This window comes from Vulpes vulpes, chromosome 12 (genome assembly GCF_048418805.1).
Source record: "Vulpes vulpes isolate BD-2025 chromosome 12, VulVul3, whole genome shotgun sequence".
In the NCBI taxonomy this organism is placed as follows: Eukaryota; Metazoa; Chordata; class Mammalia; order Carnivora; family Canidae; genus Vulpes; species Vulpes vulpes.
The window spans coordinates 93,364,463-93,383,719 of record NC_132791.1 but is presented as its reverse complement, the minus strand read 5'-3'; the positions used below and the strand labels follow the sequence as shown (position 1 = coordinate 93,383,719).

General features: G+C 51.6%; 1 protein-coding gene across 6 annotated transcripts in view; it reads right to left on the bottom strand.

Moving 5' to 3' along the window:
* Positions 1–19,257, bottom strand: part of TXNDC5 (thioredoxin domain containing 5) — a 167,475-nt gene that overhangs the window by 20,076 nt on the left and 128,142 nt on the right. For 5 of the 6 annotated variants that reach the window (XM_072729171.1, XM_072729166.1, XM_072729170.1 and 2 more), the window contains one exon: positions 2,316–2,465. In XM_072729171.1, the coding sequence (XP_072585272.1) occupies positions 2,316–2,465 (150 nt within the window). Of the gene's footprint in view, positions 1–2,315; positions 2,466–2,803; positions 3,058–19,257 lie in introns of those variants that run through there. The other variant, XM_072729168.1, reaches the window with a different exon arrangement.

Sequence of the window (19,257 nt, the reverse complement as noted above, 5' to 3'; positions counted from 1 at the left end):
ACCTCCCCCAGATGATGCGGATTCCTTACCGGCTCAACAGCATGACCTCAAAACACTTTTCTAAGCACCCTGAGAAATCCTAGGAGAATGGGAACCCCAACTCTCTCCCCGTGCAACCCTTTATTTCAGTGGGAGGGCCCATGGCTAGAAGAACCCCACACCGTGTGCTCAGGCATTTGCATCCATCATCTGCTGCATCTCCCTGAGATGGGCACCGTGTCAAGGGAAGCAAATCTCACACAGGTCAATACGTGAATGCCTGGCGGGACCAGGGTTAACGCGGTGCACCCTGCCTCCTGCATTCCCCGAAAGAAATCTGTCCTCCAGCACCGGCTCAGGGCTGTGAGGGTCGCAGAGGAATGTCCTTCCCAAACAATGTTCACTGTCGTGCGAGCTCACTTCAGTTCTTTTTAAGGACACAAAACCAGTGCATGGTGTTCTCGGGGAGACCGTATCTCCTAAATCAGGACACGTGATTCAACGGGGCTCTTTAAAATCTGAGAATAATGGGGCACCGGGGCGGCCCAGTTGGCTGAGCATCCCACTCTTGATTTTGGCTCAGCTCACCATCTCAGGGTCAGGAGATCGAGCCCCACATCAGGCTCTGTGCTCAGCTTGGAGTCTGCTTGTCCCTCTCCCTCTGCTCCTCCCCCCGCTCCACCTCTCACAAATAAATAAATGAAATATTTAAAACTCTGTGGATAACATCTATGGAGCAAGTGGTGTCGCAGCCAGATAGCTCAGATGACCAGGTCGAGGTGGAACCCTCTGTCGCCCCCTCACACTTGCTCTGCTCAGCCTCACGAGGCCTGCCTCCCTCCCAGTGGTGTGGCTGGTGACACACATGACCACATGGCCACACTCGGCCCACTCCTTAAGAGTGGACACCATAGCCTACCATCTCCGTTGCCTCTGCACCTTGAAAGTAACGGGCTCTCAACAGGTAAGCATCAATCTCCTCACCTGGACCCACCACTCAGACGGCTTCCTGGCAACGCTGTCTATGTGGAGTTTCCTTTAAAGGCAACGCTATGAAGCATAGGACAATGATGCCTCTAGGTAGGTGCACGTGGTAGAAAATTTTCTCCACTGATCTGATCTGAATGATGGCACTTAGATCAGCAGTGGTCACCAAAGACCAAGAATTCTAGGGTCCTTTGTGAAAATGCCCGATTTCCAAACGTTAGGGGAAACCTTAGACATTTACTGTGTGTGTTCAGATCAGTGTCTGCAAACATATTATTTCATCTAACAGTGTTACTGGAGGGGGTGGTATCAACATCCTTCTTCAGACTCCGAGGTTAAATGGCGTGACCTGGGCTGCGTGATAAATAAAGGGTAGGACCAGGATTCTGACTTGGCTTATAGGTTCCAGCCCAGAGCTCCCTCCCCTCTTCTGCGCTACACTTTTCCATGCTGGCTCTCGGGTCTGAAGACAGGCCCAGGTTTTACAAGAATTTCCTTCTTTCATCAACACGAACCAATATCTGGGGAGTGCAGTGGCCAGCACCCCGCCATACATATGGAAATAGCACCTTCCCTCTACCACCTGCATGTGGTCTGAGGGGGGCTGCTGCCTAAGACACCCTGCCCCTTTGGCCACAAGGAGTGCAAAGAACATTCCATTGAAGCTGGGCAATCGGTGGTGAGCCCAAGCCCACCGTGACTGCGAGGGATGCAGGGCTGGAAGGGTTAGTCACTTACGGGACTAAACGGGGCCCTAAACCCTTGGAGGAGCTGAGCCTCAGAGCTTCTTCCACCGCCTTCCATTTCATCCCCTTTTGCTTACTGGGCCAGTTTCAATTTCTGTCTCTTAAGACCCCACCCCCCACCCCCCAAAATTTATTTTAACAGTCAAGGCCGTAAGGAACGCCCCTTGTTAGAGCAGCTAGATTCCTTTGTCCCCTTTCCTTCCAACAGAAGCAGCCCTGCGCGCCTCGCTTGGGAACTTACTCCAGGAAGGATGCTCGACAACAACAGAAGTGACCAAAGACTCAAAGTAAAACTGATGACAAAGCTTGCTCGTGGGGTCAAGGTACTTGTGAGCATCACGGCTGACGGGACGCCGCAGAGGCCACCGTTTCTGCTTCTTACACTTACACACACACACACACACACACACACACACTCTTAGAAACAGGAAAACCCCACACGGATTCATGAAAGGCGTTTTCCAAACAAAGCCCAAGAAGGCGTTTCTTCTTGCGTGAGGGACAGCCCTCCGGGCTTAGCTTCAGCGCCCCACCCCCTCGGACCACAGAGTGGGCTACCAGAAGCCTAGCGCGGGGGGCGCAGGGTACCAGGCCCCGACTTACGTGGGGTATCCTCGCACGCCCTGCTCGGAGCACACGTCTGAGTCGGCCGTGCAGTCCACCTTGGCCACGTAGACCTTGGCGTCCTCCATGCTGTTGTACTTGTCTCCCAGCTCGTTCCAGGTAGGCTGCAGCCGCTGGCAGTGTCCGCACCTGGAAGCAGGTGAGGGGACGCTGAGTCCCGGGCCGGAGGGCGCCGGACCCACCTCTGTGGGTGTCACTGCAGCACGCTGCCCTGCCACCACCCCTGGGGAGCCCCTACAGGGTTCCCAGCCCCAAAGGGACACCCAGCAAGGCACTGGGCCTGCCACCCACCATGCTCGGGGCCTGCGGACCTCCCCTGCTGCTCGCCTGCCCTTGCCATCTGTCCCGGAGCCAAATGCTACTACCAGCGCTTTCTGGAAGGGCCCCGCTTTCTGGAAGGGCCCCGCTTTGGCCTGCCCCCCAGGAAGCGGTACCGGCTCCCTGGGACACCGCCTCTCTAGGCCCACCTGGGCAGACAGGAATTTGCCCTTCAGGTTTAGTTTGGGTGTCACTTCCTCCAAGAAGTCAGCTCTGACTTCCCAGGCTGCTTGGTGCCCTTCTCTTGTTCTGGAAAGCTCCCTGGCTCCCCGTTCTCCTGCAGCAACCTTGCACTGCTCGCCTTAATTGCTCCTTTTTAGCTGAGACTCTCCTAAATAAGTATCTGCAAATGCAGATAGAACTGACCATCCTTACTTATCAGCTGCCTGCAATGCCGTATCTAAAGTCTGCATGAGCTGGGACTGGAAACTTGGGTCTCGAGCCTCAAGGACAGTCACACAGAATTACAGCCTGGGGCGGGGGGGGGGGGGGGTCATTCACCTAGTGTGTATTCACGGTGTCTACAAAGGAACAAAGTTGCCCTATTACTTTTCAAAGTGATCTTTAAAATGTGTGCTTATGTGAACGCCCCGACATTGAAAATGGTCCATCTGTCCTCAAAGTAACTTCTCAAGAAAATCAGTGTTAAATTGCGTCTCTTTTTTTTTTCTTTGCCTCTTCTTTTCTGACAGTTGACCTCCATAACAAGCACGGAAAGGTAGCCCTGGACAAGTCGGCTTCAAGCTAATGTGGCTTCCCTGTGCAAGCACTTTCCTGGCCAGCAAAGAGAACCCCTGCTTTACAAGAAGCTCAAATACAGTATGATTCCTTCTTTCCTGGACAGTAATTGTGAGGGAAAACCAGTGTTACACGTAAGTTATACTGTTATGTATTAAGTTACATAATTTATATGGTGCAAGTGCCATGAAGACAAGCACTGTTCTTTTTACAGCTGTACTCCCAGCACTCAGCACATGCTTGGCAGGTACTAAGCCCGGCGATTTCTTAGTGATGGATCGATCCGTGGGTGCCATGTGGTCGGCACCTCTGGTTGGGCCCCTTGTGGCTCTAGCATGAACCTGTGAGACAGTAGCTACATTCAGAAGGCAGTCTGTGGCCATGTAATGGAGCAAAGCCACTGTGGCCATGTAACGGAGCAAAGCCACCTGGTGCCCCCCAGGAGGTGGCCCCAGCCTTGACCTCATTGTCCACCAGATTCAAGGTGACCCACAACTGGCCATACAGAAGCTGTGGCCTGACGTTAATGCAAAATCTACAGCAGAGGGACATCCTTACATCCACCAAGTTCAGAACAAAAATATGCAGAGCAATATTTTTGTTACATGCCACCCCTGCCCCCAGATCACATGTGGGCTTCTAACATTCCAGAGACGGAAACTGAAAGAGATGGGGGAAAGGGGTAGCCCACAGCATGTTCTATGTGAGCTCCAGTGTGTTCTTAAAGTCAGGCTTTTAAATGCTATCGGAGAAACCACGCGTCTCTATTTAAGTACACTATAGTAGACTCTTAAGAAGAAGAAAAAAACCTTCAAAAGTTAATTTTTCTGGGAGCGTCCATCTAGAAAAGGAATTTCCTTAATAGCAAATGCCCAGATTTGCCAGTGTTGTGCCTCACTCCGTCTAGGACTAGCTGTAGGTATTACTGAGACTCCAAAATTAAAACTCCATCGGCACCGTAGGGACTTTATATGTCTATTGTTTTTTAAAACAATAAAGAAAAACAACCCATGGGCTTATCCCACTGAAAAAGGCTCCCATTAAGTAGCCTATTTAACTGGAGTAGTTACTCTGAAAATACTCCTCCACAGAAGAACTATGAATAATGAGCGATTATCTGTTGCTACAAAGTATCTTCTAGGCCTCGGGCAGCTCTAAAACCTCACCCCCGGCCGGTTGAGGAGGAGAGGAGGAGGGGTAAGGAGGGAAGGGAAGGGGAGTGGGAGGAGGGAGGGGGCAGGGGGAGGGGAAGGAGGTGAGAGAGGGAGGGGAGGAGGAAGGAGAGGAAAGGAGGGAGGAGAGGGAGGAGAGGGGAGGGGGAGGGAGGAGAGGATGAGAGGAGGGAGGATAAGGAGGGGAGGGAGGAGAAAGGGGGAGGGGAGAGGAGGGGGGTAAGGAGAGAGGGGAGGAGAGGATGGGAGGGGAGGGCCGCCCCCCCCCCCCCCCCGGGAGGGGGCCCCCCCTGCTCCCTCCGCTCAGTCCCGAGGAGACCCCGGGAGACCCCGGGATTTCGGGGCCAGAGAAAGAAAGCGCGGGGGGGAGCCCGGGCTCGGTACTCGGTGGGACCCGGCTCGCCCCGGGGCCTGGGCTCGGGGACCTGGGGACCTGGGCCCCGGGGCCCCGCCGTCCCGTGTCATCCGCCCCCGCCTGGGTTCCCTGGGTCGGAGCGGCCTCGGGTAAGCGTCCGCCCGCGGCGCCGCGAGCCCCCAAGCCCGGCCGCTGTCCCCCGCCCGCGGCCTCGCAGGACCCGGACCCCCGGCTGCGGCCGCTCCCCCTGCTCTGGAACCCGGGGGGGGGGGGGTCGGGGGCACCTGAAGCTCCATTCGGGGGCCCTGGGTCATCCTGACCGGCCGTCTCCGGGCAGGGCAGGTACCCGGTGCCTCACCTGGCACTCCTCGGCCCACTCGGCCGGCCACGCGGAAGCCACCTTGAACCGCAGTTTGCCGGTGTCCAGCCATCGGCTTCCCCTCGAAAGCTCTCTGCGACCACTGCCACGCGGAGGGACGCCCACCCTCCCCGCACGGCGCGCACAAACACGGAGCTCTCCCACGAGTCAGCCCCTCCGTGCCAGGGAGTGAAGCAGGTGCCTCCTTGCTCCCAGTCGCCTCCCAACCACCTCTCCCCTCCCTCCTGCAAAGGCCACCTCCCGCCCCTCGAGTGTGCGATGGTGTGAGTCTGCTGCTCTTGCGGGCCCTGTCACCCACCCCCTCTGTCACCTAACTCCTGCCGGTTCCATCTGCCCCCCCACCCCCAACCCACCCCAACCCTTCACTGAAGGTTGGTTCCTGGCTCACGTATTCCTGGCCACACCCTTTCCTATGTTCATCTCTGGGTCTTCAGCACCCAGGTGGGTGGCCGGCCCTGTCTGTGTCCCTCGCGACTCCTTCCCGAAGGGAATCCCTAGAACCTGTTATGACCTGAAACTGCACTGTCTCCAAAACCTGCATCACAGGCATCCCCACTCCGCCCAACACCTCTTGTCCCTACCCATAGCCGCTGGCTTCATGTGCCCTCCTCATGAGCCCCGAGCTCCTGACCCCACGTGCTCACTGCAGCCCACAGTGCTGTGTGCCCCCTTGCCTCTTGACCAGATTGGGATCCCGTGAGTTCTCATACTCGGTGCCGTGCCACGTTCCCTTTGCGGTGACACTGGCAAGGCCCAAGAAAGAGCTGGGTTTTGCTCTCTGCGTGCTTTCACACCCCTACCAACAAAACCCGCCTCCACTCCCCTCTTCACCTTTCTGTGGAACTTGACCTCACACTGCCTCAGGAAACTGCAGCCCAAAGCACAAACTTTCATGTTGCACTATCCCCCTTCTAGCCAAGGCCGGCCTCTGCAGTGCTCTAGAGCAATCCATGCCCAGCTGAGTAATGCACTACCCCCCCCGCCCCCCCCCCCCCCCCCCCCCCCCCGCGCCAGCCCCAGATATCCAGGTCCTAATCCCTGGGGACCTCTGAGCCTTACCTGATAGGACAAATGAGACTTGTGGATGTAATTAGATTAAGGATCTGTGAGGTGGGGAGATTATTCTGGAACATCTACATAAAATGTAATCACAAGTGTTTTTAGAAGGAAAAACGGAGGGAAATTTGACTACAGGAGGCAGGCAGAGCAGGAAAGATCCGAAGAGCTCCGTGGCTGCTTTGAAGTGGAGGGAGTGACAATGAGCCGAGGAATGCAGCTCTGAAAACCATAAGCTAGAGCATGGCCTCTCCCCTCGGGCTCAAGGAGGGATCTTTGGCCCTACTGACTATGTGACTTTGGTCCAGTGAAGCTAATCTTGGACTTCTGAACCCCAGAAATGTAAGAGAGTAAGTGTGTTATTTAAGCCCCCAGCATTCATTGCGGTTACTCAGAGCAGCCAGAGGAAACTGATACCATCTCAGCTCGCCTTTCCACGGGCTTTGCTCCTGCTAGTATCTTCTCTCTCTCTCTCTCTGGCAGGATTATGAACTGCTCTGTCTCTCCTAGACATTTCCACACATGCACAACATACTTTAGGTCGCCCAACTAAAAGATAAAAAACATCCCTTAACCTCACAATCTCCCAGCTACCATCCCATTTCCTTACTTTTCTTTCACGGCAAGATCTTTCCAGAATTATCGGCATCTGGGGTGCCTGTCCGTTAAGTGCCTGACTTCAGCTTGGGTCATAATCTCAGGGTCCTAGGAGGGAGCCCGTGTCAGGCTCCCTGCTCAGTGGGGAGTCTGTTTGTCCTCCCTCTGCCCCTCCCCCTGCTTGTGCACGCTCTCCCTCTCTCTCTGTCTCTCAAATCATTAATAAATGTTTTTAAAAGAAAGAAAAAAGAATTACCTGCATTTCACATCCCACTCATTCTTGAGTCCATGCCACTGTGGCTCCCACACCCACCAGACCCCAGGTTCACCAGAGGTGTCCATACTGGCTCACCAGAGGTGTCCATACTGGCTCACCAGAGGTGTCCATACTGGCTCACCAGAGCAGCATTCTGCTCTCTTCGCCTCCATGGGCCTACAATCAACGTGGGCTGCATCTGGATCCACTCATGATGGGGACTGGTGGCAACTTCTCTGATTCGCCTCCCGCCTTACTCCCCACTCCTCAAGCCCCTCATCTCAACCCCTAACATGTTAGTTTCTGGGGGCTTAGCCTCCGACCCACTTTTCTCTCGCTACACTCACGGGCCCAGGCGAGGTCCCTCAGAGCCATGGCTGTGGCTGTGGTCACCATGGGACCCACGCTGGTGACTCCGCGGTGCATATACCAGCAGAGACCTTCCTCCGAGCTCTCACTGTCGTCTCATTACCGCCACTCGTTTATCTTCCCCGCGTGGCCCTAACCGAGCTCAGGACTCCCCATAGCCATCTGCTCCTCCTTCAGCTTCTCCACCTTGGTGAGTGCTGCTTCCCGGGGGTTTGCTCACAGGCTGTGCGCATCCCATTTCTTTATTTTCTTTATTTTCATCCCATTTTCTTTATTGCTATGTCTCAGGCCGTACCCCGGCCATCAGCTCACCAGCAGGCTCAGTCACTTCCATTTTTTTTTTTAAAAGATTTTATTTATTTATTCATGAGACATAGAGAGAGAGAGGCAGAGACACAGGCAGAGGGAGCAGCAGGCTCCATGCAGGGAATCCGCTGTGGGACACGATCCCAGGACCCTGGGATCACACGCTGAGCCGAAGGCAGATGCTCAACCACTGAGCCCCCCAGGCGTCCCAGTCTCTTCCATTTCCGAAACACTCCTCCAACAACTTGCTCCCACTCCCGCCGTATCACTTCTCATCGGGTCAGTGACGAGAGCCTCCTGATGCGACTCACCCATGGGTCCCTCCAGTCTGGTTTCATACAGAAGCTACAACTGACTCATAACACGGTCACTTAACCCTTTTCTCTTAGACTGCCGTCCCAACTCCTTGCCTTGGCTTCCAAGGGCCTTCAGAAAAGGTGAGGTCTCATCCCATACCACTGTGCTCCCTGGTCCCCTAGATTCCAGCCTTTCTGGATGATTCTTTTTTTTTTTTTTTTTTTTTTAGGTTTCATTTACTTATTCATAAGAGACACACAGAGAGGCAGAGACACAGGCAGGGGGAGAAGCAGGCTCCCTGCGGGGAGCCCGATGGGGGACTCGATCCCAGGACCCCAGGATCACAACCTGAGCCAAAGGACACTCAACCACTGAGCCACTCAGGTGCCCCCCTTCTGTATGCTTCTTAACACCCTCCACGTACAGTGCCCCAGGCTTGTTTCCTCTCTCTTTTCCTGTGACTGGCCTCGTTGCCCCATCAGCTCTCTCACCCCCACATCGCCTCCTCAGGGACACCTTCCCCGCATAGCCGTCCAGAACAGCCCCTCTCTGCTCACCCCGTTGTCTCTGTCACTGTGCAGCGTAGCTGCCGCATGGCCCTTTTCACAATCTGATGTCCTTGTGTTGCAGATGCACGTGCTAAGTTAGTTCACTGGCCTTGCCCAGCAGCCCCGTGAAGGCCAGCCCTCTCCGTCACGCTCACCACTCTCTCCCTAGAGCCCAAAGGCCTGGCACATGGGAGACGCTCAAGTGCTGGGTGAAGGAGCCCATCTCCCAGCCCATGTCTCTCCCAGGCTCCAGGAAGACTAAACGACTTACCCTTTCGGAACCCCACCTCTGAGCAGCCTGGCTTTCAGCTCGAGGAAGCTTAAGAGGGGAGAAATGGAGTTTTTATACCATGAACTGAACACAACTCTCTCAGGGAAGACTTTTCTGACCCCCATCAGGGGTCGGCCCTCACCCCCACGATGCTCTCACAATACCCTTCCTTTCTCTTCATACCCCTGAAGAGGACAGTCATTATGTGTTTGTATAACTCTCTGTTTAGTGTTGGGCTTCCCCTGCGGACTCCATGGGGCCAGGGTTGTGAGCAGATGCCTGGTACAGGCACTTCTGCTGTCTGCTGAACGAATACACGAAGGATTAAACGAAAAGTCACAGCTGTTTGCTCTCAGACGAGGGCTTCCTTCAGCTGGGGCCCTTAAAATCACAGCCTTGTCCCCAGCAGATAAGGCTATAGGCCCGGAGGCGAGGATCAAGTATCACCCCCTAACAAATAGTGCTGCTACGCTGCCCTTTACTGTAAACCCGCAGCCTTCAGAGAGCTGTGCGCTCATCCCAACAGCAGCCCCAAGGGGTGCGACGCCTCTTGTTGGTAAAGCTGTCCTCATCCCAGGGAGTGCAATCAGAGCTGAAGCGGGAGCAGTTGCTATTGAGGTAAAACTGCAGCCTGCGTTGTCCACCTTCTGAGAGTAAAATGTGACCCCGGCAGGTTGTCACTTTGGGAAGAGGACCCCACGGAACATTTTGTTAATACGGAAACTAAAATGCCACCATTGGAACCACTTTAACAGGTGCATCCTGAGTTATTATGGGGCTGAAAATGCTACTTTTAGGCAGGTACTGAGAGCATTCACATCCTGTTGGTCTGTCGGTCAGAACATTCTGGAAGGTGCAGCTGAAGGAGAGAAACCATTTTTCTCAATGAGCTTTTGTGACTGTTCCAATGTGACTGTTGAGGGGGAGGGCCGCGCTAGAGGACCGCTCTCGTCGGGGAGCGTCTACAGAGGCAGTCTCAAGACTGAGGCAGCCTCCCAGCCTGGATCACTCAGAGGAGCAGCGCTATTCTCAGTGTTTGAAAAAGGCCCACGGAGATGTGACAGTGACTTGCTGGCCTGCTAACATCCTTGGGCAACACGGCCCACCTCCTGCTGAACAATTATTCAGCACAGGGAGAGAAACTGGGACATAGCAGATTCAGCTCAAAACCCATGTTGGGAGGGGGCCTGGGGGACCCAGTGGCTGAGCGCCTGCCTTGGGCTCAGGTCGTGATCCCAGGGTCCTGGGATCGAGTCCCGCATCGGGCTCCCCACGGGGAGCCTGCTTCTCCCTCCGCCTGTGTCTCTGCCTCTCTGCACCTCTCATGAATAAATAAATAAATAAAATCTTTAAAAGAAAAAAAACAACCCACGTGGGATCCATGCCAGGGGGAGCATTTTAAAAATTGTTCTCGAACAGATTGAGACCATTAAGCGGAAACAACGAGGCTGTCTCCCAAGGCCCAGGGGTTGGAGCTCTAGCTCTCCGCCACGGCCCGCTGCAGTCCTTGCACAGCTGACCCTCCTGCTCCTCAGCACCTGGGTCCTGCTCCCAGCCCCGCATCTGCTGGACGTGTTTGTGGCAGCCCTCCTGCCACCGTCCCACACGCTCCCTGGGTGCAGGAGACAGGCTGGTGCGGAGCCTTGCCCGTCAGCACCCGGGCCTCGCCCCAAGGAGGCAGCTCCGCTCCCCCCGTGGCTGGGCCAGCTGGCGGCTGCCTTGGCCGTGGCCTGGGACATCTCACTCGGGCCCGGGGGGCATCCTACGCTCCCGGTGCTGAGAAATGGCTCTAAAATGGTTCTGTCCCAGAACGCTATTCCAACTTCAGAATCCAGGAAAAGAGTTCACCTCAACTAGTGGTTCTCAACGCTGGCTGCATACTAGGATCAGCTGGGTCCCCTGGCCCAGCCCCCAGAGTTGGGGGGCATGGGGGTTAGGTAATGCACAGCCGGGCTCTCTGCCCCTGGTGGCCCTGGAGAGGGTGCTGCAGGGCCCTGCGGATACAGACGTGGGACAGATCAGCAGAGGAATGCTGATATTCCCTGGTTAATAGAGGTTGAGAAAAGGGGTCTAGGGGGCACCTGGGTGGCTCAGTGGGTTAAGCATCCGACTCCTGACTTTGGCTCAGGTCATGATCTCAGGGTCGTGGGATCGAGCCCTGTGCTGGGCTCCATACTCAGCGTGGGGTGTGCTTGTCCCTCTCCCTCTGCTCCTCCCCTGTTCTCGTGTTCTCTTTTTTATTTCTCAAATAAATAAAAGAAAGAAAGAAAGAAAGAAGAAAAAGAAAGAAGAAAAAGAAAGGAAGAAGAAAGAAAGAAAGAAAGAAAGAAAGAAAGAAAGAAAGAAAAGGAAAGAAAGAAAGAAGAAAAAAAGAAAGAAAGAAAGAAAGAAAGAAAGAAAGAAAGAAAGAAAGAAAGAAAGAAAGAAAGAAAGAAAGAAGAGAAAGAAAAGGGTTCTGACCCCAACATGTTTGCAGAACACTGGGTTTCAACAGGGACAAACAGCCAGAAGCAATTTCCAGGTCACACCACAGTACTGCTCAGGTGCAGTCACCTTCGCTACCACCTCTGGGCACAAGCTCTGTTTGTCCCACCTCGGGTCTAGGATGCTGGACTCAGCCTCCGCACCCGCCGCCCTGCCCTCACCCTGGCAGGAATGGCTTCTGCGTGACACCTACTTCTTCACCATACTGGCTTCCACCAGAAGTCCTGCCGCATCAGGGACCAGCGCCCTGCACTCAAGTTCAAAGTCAAGAATGTGACCTTAGAAGCCCCACAAGCACCAGGAAGGTGAGCCAAGAAGCTGGGAAGACTGAGAGAGTGGCCAGATGAAGTGGGGATGGGGAAGAAATAAGAAGAATTCGCCTGCCAAAGGAGTTCTCAGAAATCTGAATATGTAGACACATCCTGTGAATCCCCAACAGTATCATATGCAGTGTCTCCCCAACTTATTTGATCACAGACTGCTTTTTATTTGTGGTAGATCTCAGGCCATTAATGCTTTGCAGAACGCTTCGTGAACAGCTCGATTAAGGTACTATTCCAGAGTCAAAGATGAATGTCAGGCTTCCTGGGCTTGCTGTAAGTGCAGCATGTCCTCCACCGTTCCTGTGCACCTAACTGCAGGGAAATTCACTCACACATGTGCTGGGGTCCAGTTTGTGTCAGGCACACCTCTGGGCGCTGGGGAGTCAGGAATGACCGAAGCAGGGGAAAAAAAACCGTCCTGTCTTTAAAAAAAATTTTTTTTAAGATTTTATTTATTTATTCATGAGAGACACACAGAGAGAGGCAGAGGGAGAAGCAGGCTCCATGCAGGGAGCCCAATGTGGGACTCGATCCCGGGACCCGGGATCCCACCCTGAGCCAAAGGCAGACGCTCAATCGCTGAGCCACCCAGGTCCCCCTAAAACCCTCCTGTTTTACTAGAATTTCAAGATAAAGGAGATCCATTCTCTGTCGGGGGCAAATGCCAAGGAGCAGGCACGAGGCAGGGAAGGGAGATGTGAGGTGTTAGGGTCCCGGTGGCACTTACGTTTTAAGAAGGGCTCGCCGGGAAGGTGGTTTTTGAGCAAAGGTGCAAGGGCGGTGACATAGAGGGACGTCAGTGACCATTGGGAGGAAGAGCATCCTGCCTGAGGACACAGCAACAGCAGAGGACTCAAAGCAGAAGGGACGAAGGGGCGAGTATTAGGTGATCAGAGGGGGGACAGCCATAGGGTAGGGCAGCTCAGAGGGAGAAGGCTGGCTTCTATGAACGGGAAGGGAAGTCACTGCATGCCGGCCGGCGACGCACACTTTTTGATACAAATGCCAATAGGATTTGCCACTTGAGCAGAGGAGGGTTGTGTGACAAAGACAGGAGTTAGGGAGGACCTTGGGGTTCTTTGCTAGAGGATCAAGACGTCATTCCCTTTGATGGAAAACAGGTTTTGGGGGGAAATAGTCACTCAGAACTGAACACATGAAACTGGAGGTGTCTGTAGGTACGTGGGGTAGGCAGCTGGCTATTCGAGTTCAGGGCAGAGATGGGGCCAGAGAGGAATTTGAGGGCCTTTAGCATGTAGGTGAAATTTAAAGCCATGACACAGGACGAGATCCCTGTGGGAGAGTCTGGACGAGAGAAGAGGTTCAAGGGCTGAGCCCTGGGACCCCTCACGGTCTAGAAGACCAGCAGGTGAGGAGGAGCATAAAAAAAAAAAAAGACTCACAGGGAGCAGCGAGCACAATGGGAGGACAATGTGGTAACCATTGCCCTAAAAGGCAAGAGTAGAAAGTTGGGGCGCCTGGGGGGGCTCAGTGGTTAAGCGTCTGCCTTTGGCTCAGGGCATGATCCTGGGGTCCTGGGATCGAGTCCCACATCGGGCTCCCTGCATGGGGCCCACTTCTCCCTCTGCCTGTGTCTCTGCCTCTCTCTGTGTGTCTCTCATGAATAAATAAACAAAATTTTAAAAAACAAAAAAAAAAGAGTAGAAATGTTTCAAAGAGGAGGGAGTGTGCAGATGTTGTAAATCTGCTACTATGTCTTCACTTGCCCTGGACAATCCCTGTTTGCACCTGGGGGGCAGGTGTGATCATTGTTAGTACCCCATTCCCTCTCAAATGTGTGCCAGCGTGGACGGCACGTTCACAGGTCATCCTATGATCAGTCAGGTGTGATGGGCCAACAGGCTGTGTTGTCCCTTTGGGAAGAGGACTAGGCTTTGAATTTGGCAATATTGAGGTCACGGTGACCTCAATCGTGGTAAGTCTCAGTGGAGAGGTGGCCACAAAAATGTGATTGGAGTGGTTTCCAGGGGGCAGGAAGAGAGGAACCAGAGAAATGAGTATAAAAACACATTTAAGAACTTCTTTTGTATAAAAAAAGGGAGAGGAACACAATAGGAAGAGAGAGTGTAGCTAAGAGGGTTTTGTTTCTTCAATGTGGAAGGAAAGCCAGCAGGTTTCTAGGCTGATCCAGAAAAGAAGGAAGCAGTGAGGGTGCACGAGAGAGAAGGGAGGGTTTGTGGGGCACTGTTCATGGGTGAGTGTGGGGGGAGGCCACTAGCTGCATAGGGGGAGAGGTTGGCTGGCCCAAGGAGCGTGGCCAGTCGCATGTATTAAGAGGCGGGCAGACACAGGGGTGAGCAGTGATCCCGACAGGTGGGTAGATGGGAACCTGCGCTGATCCTCTTCTGGCTGCTTCTACTGTGTCATGGTGATGGGAAGCAATGTCAGGAGGTGGGACGGAAGATGGGGGAAGAAGCACTGGAGGTTTGGGGAGGGAAGAGAAGTCCGAGGTAGAGGTCCAGAAGAGGATGGGGAAGTGAGGGACCCGGGCAGGCTGGTACGACTGCCTGGGGGTCTTGAGGACCCTTGGAAGTCAATGTGACGTATGGGAACATTCTCCAGGTGCACCTCTCAGCGGATCCGCTGTATAGTCCAGCCGTGGGGCAGCCGAGCTGTTGAGCTTGGCCAGGCTGCTGCTTTAGTCAAGCGAGGGCGCAGAGGCAGAGAGAGGCCACGGAGTGAGAGTGGACACAGGGAGGAAATGATACCACTTGACCATGGGATTGAAGCTGGGTGGATGATCTGAAGAAGTTGTCGTGCTCGGCCGTGTGTCCATACAGTACGCAGGTTCATTGCAGCTTGGATACGCTGGGAATTTCCAGTAGGTCACCTGTCAGCTTATTGAGAAGTCTCCTTCCACACGTCCTCCTCGGGTTTTGCTACTACTCTTGAGCTCATTTCCTCCCTGGATTCTCTCCCCAGGATCTTGGCTCTTACTACCAGTTCCATGTGCAACCATCTTGGCCATGATAATCTAATTAATGACTAATGACTAATAAGCAATATAAACAGATTAACAGAGATAGTCCAAAATACTCTAAAAAGCAGCTTTGTCATGCCACTGCTTTGCCCCAAAATAAAGAACAGCTCTGTATTTCCTACTAGTCAACACCCCACATCATCTGCGTGGAGTTCACAGCTCCCTCTGCTTCTGCAAACTCTTTTTTTAAAAAATAAGATTTTATTTATTTACTTGAGAAAGAGACACAGAGCATGAGCATGAGTAGGGAGGAGGAGGCAGAGGGAGAGGGAGAAGCGGGTTCGCCACTGAGCAGAGAGCTCCATGCAGAGCTTGATCTCAGGACCCAGGGATCATGACCTGAGCCAAAAACAGATGAAGACGCTTAACCAACTGAGCCACGCAGGTGCCCCTGCAAACTTATTTCTTGCATCATGTAACTGTCCCAGACAGGCTGGCCTTCCTATTGCCCTTGTCAGATGCTGCTCATGCTAATGCTTTCGGCGTGAAACCCTCTCTCTGCTTTTCAAAATCCTGGGTGCTATACATTCTAAACTGTGATAGTGGCTGACACAAGGAGAAGACCGGGATCTGAGGGCTGTGTGTGTGTGTGTGTGTGTGTGTGTGTGTGCACGCATGTGCACATACATACGTAGTTAACAATTCATCTGAAATGTTTGCAATAAGCCTGTTTTCATATCACTGTTGTAATTTTGCCATTGGAAACCGTTTAAATTTAATTAAGAAATGCTTCTTAGTTGCACTTTGGCAATAGGTAGCTTAAGTGTAAGTAAGTATACCCCCTCACCGAGCCGTTGGTTGAGGACCTTATCTTTGGGAGAAAACTTCACAAGGTCATTGCAGCATTGTTTATAATAGCCCACAACCCTACAGCCCTTAGGAGGGGACTGAGTTAACCCTACAGCCCTTAGGAGGGGACTGAGTTAAAAAGGGAAAGGTATATTCAAAACAGTCACAACATGCACCACAGTACATTTTAGTGGTTAATGGTACAGCCACTGCAAATGTCAACTCAGATTTGAACTTCAGCTCTCACCCCTGTGGTGCTTTGTACTTCCCATTTTTTTTTTTTTTTGAATTGAAGATAAGCAACAAAACTATTTTCATCGACAAAAACCTGACTAATTCTTTCAGTAAGTAATCTAATCTCATTTACCTTTATTTTCACAAAGAATGTATTCTGGTTCATTCTTCAGTTTTCAAATGTTTTATTTTTTCCTTTACATTATGAATTATGAACTTTCCCCCTCTCAAATAGTTTGTTTGTTAATTTATAATTTGATCATCATTGTTCTTTAAGAGTTTCAAGAACATATTTGAAGACATGCCCATCAGGACGCCTGGGTGGCTCAGCAGTTACAGCATCTGCCTTGGGCCCAGGGTGTGATCCTGGGGTCCTGGGATCGAGTCCCACGTCGGGTTCCCTGCATGGAGCCTGCTTCTCCTTCTCCCTCTGCCTGTGTCTGTGCCTCTCTCTCTGTGTCTCTCATGAATAAATAAATAAAATCTTTAAAAAAAAAGAAAGAAGACATACCTGTCTACCAATTCAAGGATAAAATGTCCCAACTTAAGAATTCCATTGAGTGCCTTTGAACCATAAGACATGATGTAGGCTCATTTTACTTCCTGTCATCTACTCTTTTCCCCTATTTATGTTAAATTTTAGACATCAATTTTCAGGTTATGATTTTATGTCATATAAATGTATACATAGACTTTCAATATACATTTATTAAGATTTGATTCTAGGGGATCCCTGGGTGGCTCAGTGGTTTAGCTCCTGCCTTTGGCCCAGGGCACGATCCTGGAGTCCCGGGATCAGGTCCCACGTCGGGCTCCCTGCATGGAGCCTGCTTCTCCCTCCTCCTGTGCCTCTGCCTCTCTCTCTCTCTCTCTCTGTGTCTATCATAAATAAATAAATCTTAAAAAAAAAAAAAAGGATTTGATTCTAGGGTATTTAATTGAAATGCTCACAGCTGAGAAGCTGTGACTTTACTGTTTGGGAGGGAGTAGCTACATTTTTTATTAATTACTTGGTTTATTAGAGCAGTACTTTTTGAACTTTAATGTGCATATAAATTATGTGGAGATCTTGTTAAAATGCAGATTCCGATTCGGTAGATCTGAGATGGAGTCTGGTTCTGAAATTCTGATTCCCAGAAAAGTCCCAGGTGATATGATGCTGCCAGACTGTGGACCACATCTGAGTGGTTCTCCCCACGAAAAGCACACGGGTTGTGTATTTTGAGCCCTTGAGTCTCTGAAAATATTTTAATGTTCTTGACAGTGAGAGACAACTTGGCTATATAAAGAATTTGGGGTCACAGAGTTTCTCCCTCAAAACTCTAATGGTCATGGATTGCATCATTGATTTCAGCATCTATAGTATTTTTTTTAGGGAATTCTGGGGTTCCTGGGTGTCTCGGTTGTTAAGCATCCGACTCTTGGTTTCAGCTCAGTTCGTGATCTCAGGGTCCTCAGATCCAGCCCCGTGTCAGGCTCTGAGCACAGTGTGGAACCTCCTTGTCCCTCTCCCGCTGCTCCTCTCACCCCCCATCTGTCTGTCTGTCTGTCTCTCTCTCATAAATAAATAAAATCTTAAAAAATAAGGAACTTTGGGACCAGTTTGAATCCCCCCCCCTTTTTTTTGTATGCAGTCTTGTTTTAGGGCATTAATAGAGTAGAGTTCCTAATTTTACATACATTTTGGAACTTTCACCAGGGCATATTAAGAGTTTGAGGGATCCCTGGGTGGCGCAGCGGTTTGGCGCCTGCCTTTGGCCCAGGGCGCGATCCTGGAGACCCGGGATCGAATCCCACGTCGGGCTCCCGGTGCATGGAGCCTGCTTCTCCCTCCGCCTGTGTCTCTGCCTCTCTCTCACTCTCTGTGACTATCATAAAAAAAAAAAAAAAAAAAAAAAGAGTTTGAATCTCTTCATTTTGCTTAGTATCCAGTGGGCTATTTTAATCGGGAGACTGAGGTCTTTAAGAAGTTTTATATGCATTTGAATATTGTTTTGGTCAATTTGTTCTGGTATCTTCTTCGGAAATACAGCCACCCACATACTGAATCTCCATTGTATATCTATGAAATACTGCATATTCTTTTTCTCTTTTTTCATTATTTTTTTGCATTATATATATTTCCTGGCCTGTCTTCTGTATCACTGAAATAATTTTTGGCATTTTTGGCATAATTCTGCTCTTCATTGCTTTGGATGCATTATGACACTCTGATATTATCTGCTTAGTTCTACAACATTTATTCAAACCCTCATTTATTTCTCTGGATGGTTCTGCCTCTATCTCAGCATAATCTTCCACTGTCACATCATTTTACAGTTCATCTAATTTTATGGAGAGCATATTTTTTTTTACTGTTGACAGTAAAGAGTAGATGCTGTCTGAAATTCTTTTTTTTTTTTTTTTTTTTGCCACAAATGCTTTTCAAAATTATACACTTTCTCTGGATCTTACTGGTAGGATTTCATGAGAAAGAATCTTTCCATGGACAGCATATTACTTTTGTTCTTGCTCACTGATTGTTGCTAATCAGTGAGCCAGCCTGAGGGAGCCCGGAGAGCAACAGAGCCTCAGGCTACGCTGACTAGGGGGTTTGGTCTCTATCTAGAGTGAAGCCACTCTGCCTGGCACCAGGATGACGGGGAGGCCTCCTGTCTGGCATCTGGATATCTGTCTCCTCAGTCCCATCTCTCTATATGGCTGTCACTGCGTCCCCAAAGACTGGCCACCATCCAGACTGGGCTCCCACCACTCCCAGCAGCTTCTTGTTCCATGGTGGTGTGTGTGTGTGGGTGTCCCAGCCCCCCCAGGCTGCCGACCACGGTTACAACCACCTTCACACTTATATCCTCTCCTGAGCTAGAAACCACAGCTCTTCACTCATCACCGCAGCCTGGATGTCCTGAGTCCTGCCCTGGCTCTGTGGGTGAGGGGGTCTGTGCAGACTTCACAGGGTGCTCTCCAGGGTGAGCCTCACAGCCCACACTTTCCTCCAGAACTCAGCCCTCCCCCCGCCTCACCCCACCCCCAGAGACTCCACGGAGGCCAGGACTTTACCATTTACTTCCCAGGAGCCAAGTCATGCATCTGGGAACAAGTTTATTTCTGCCATTTTGATGATTTGTTTCCACAGTTTTCTGAAAAATGGCTGCTTTTCTCAACTTTATAGTTTTTGGGTTATTTGGGAATTGATGGAGGACGAGTGTTCAGAAATAAAATGGGGCCAAAAGCCAAGCCTCTCTACCCAAAAGTGCCTGCCTTAGTCCAGTCAAGCTGCTCTCACTGACCACCACAGGCTTCTAACCATGGATGGCTTATAGCCCACAGATGTTTATTTCGAAGTTCTGGAGGCTGGGAAGTCCAAGAGCAAGGGGTGGAACATTTGGTGTGTAGTAAGGAGGCCCTACTTCCCCGTTCATAGATGGCCC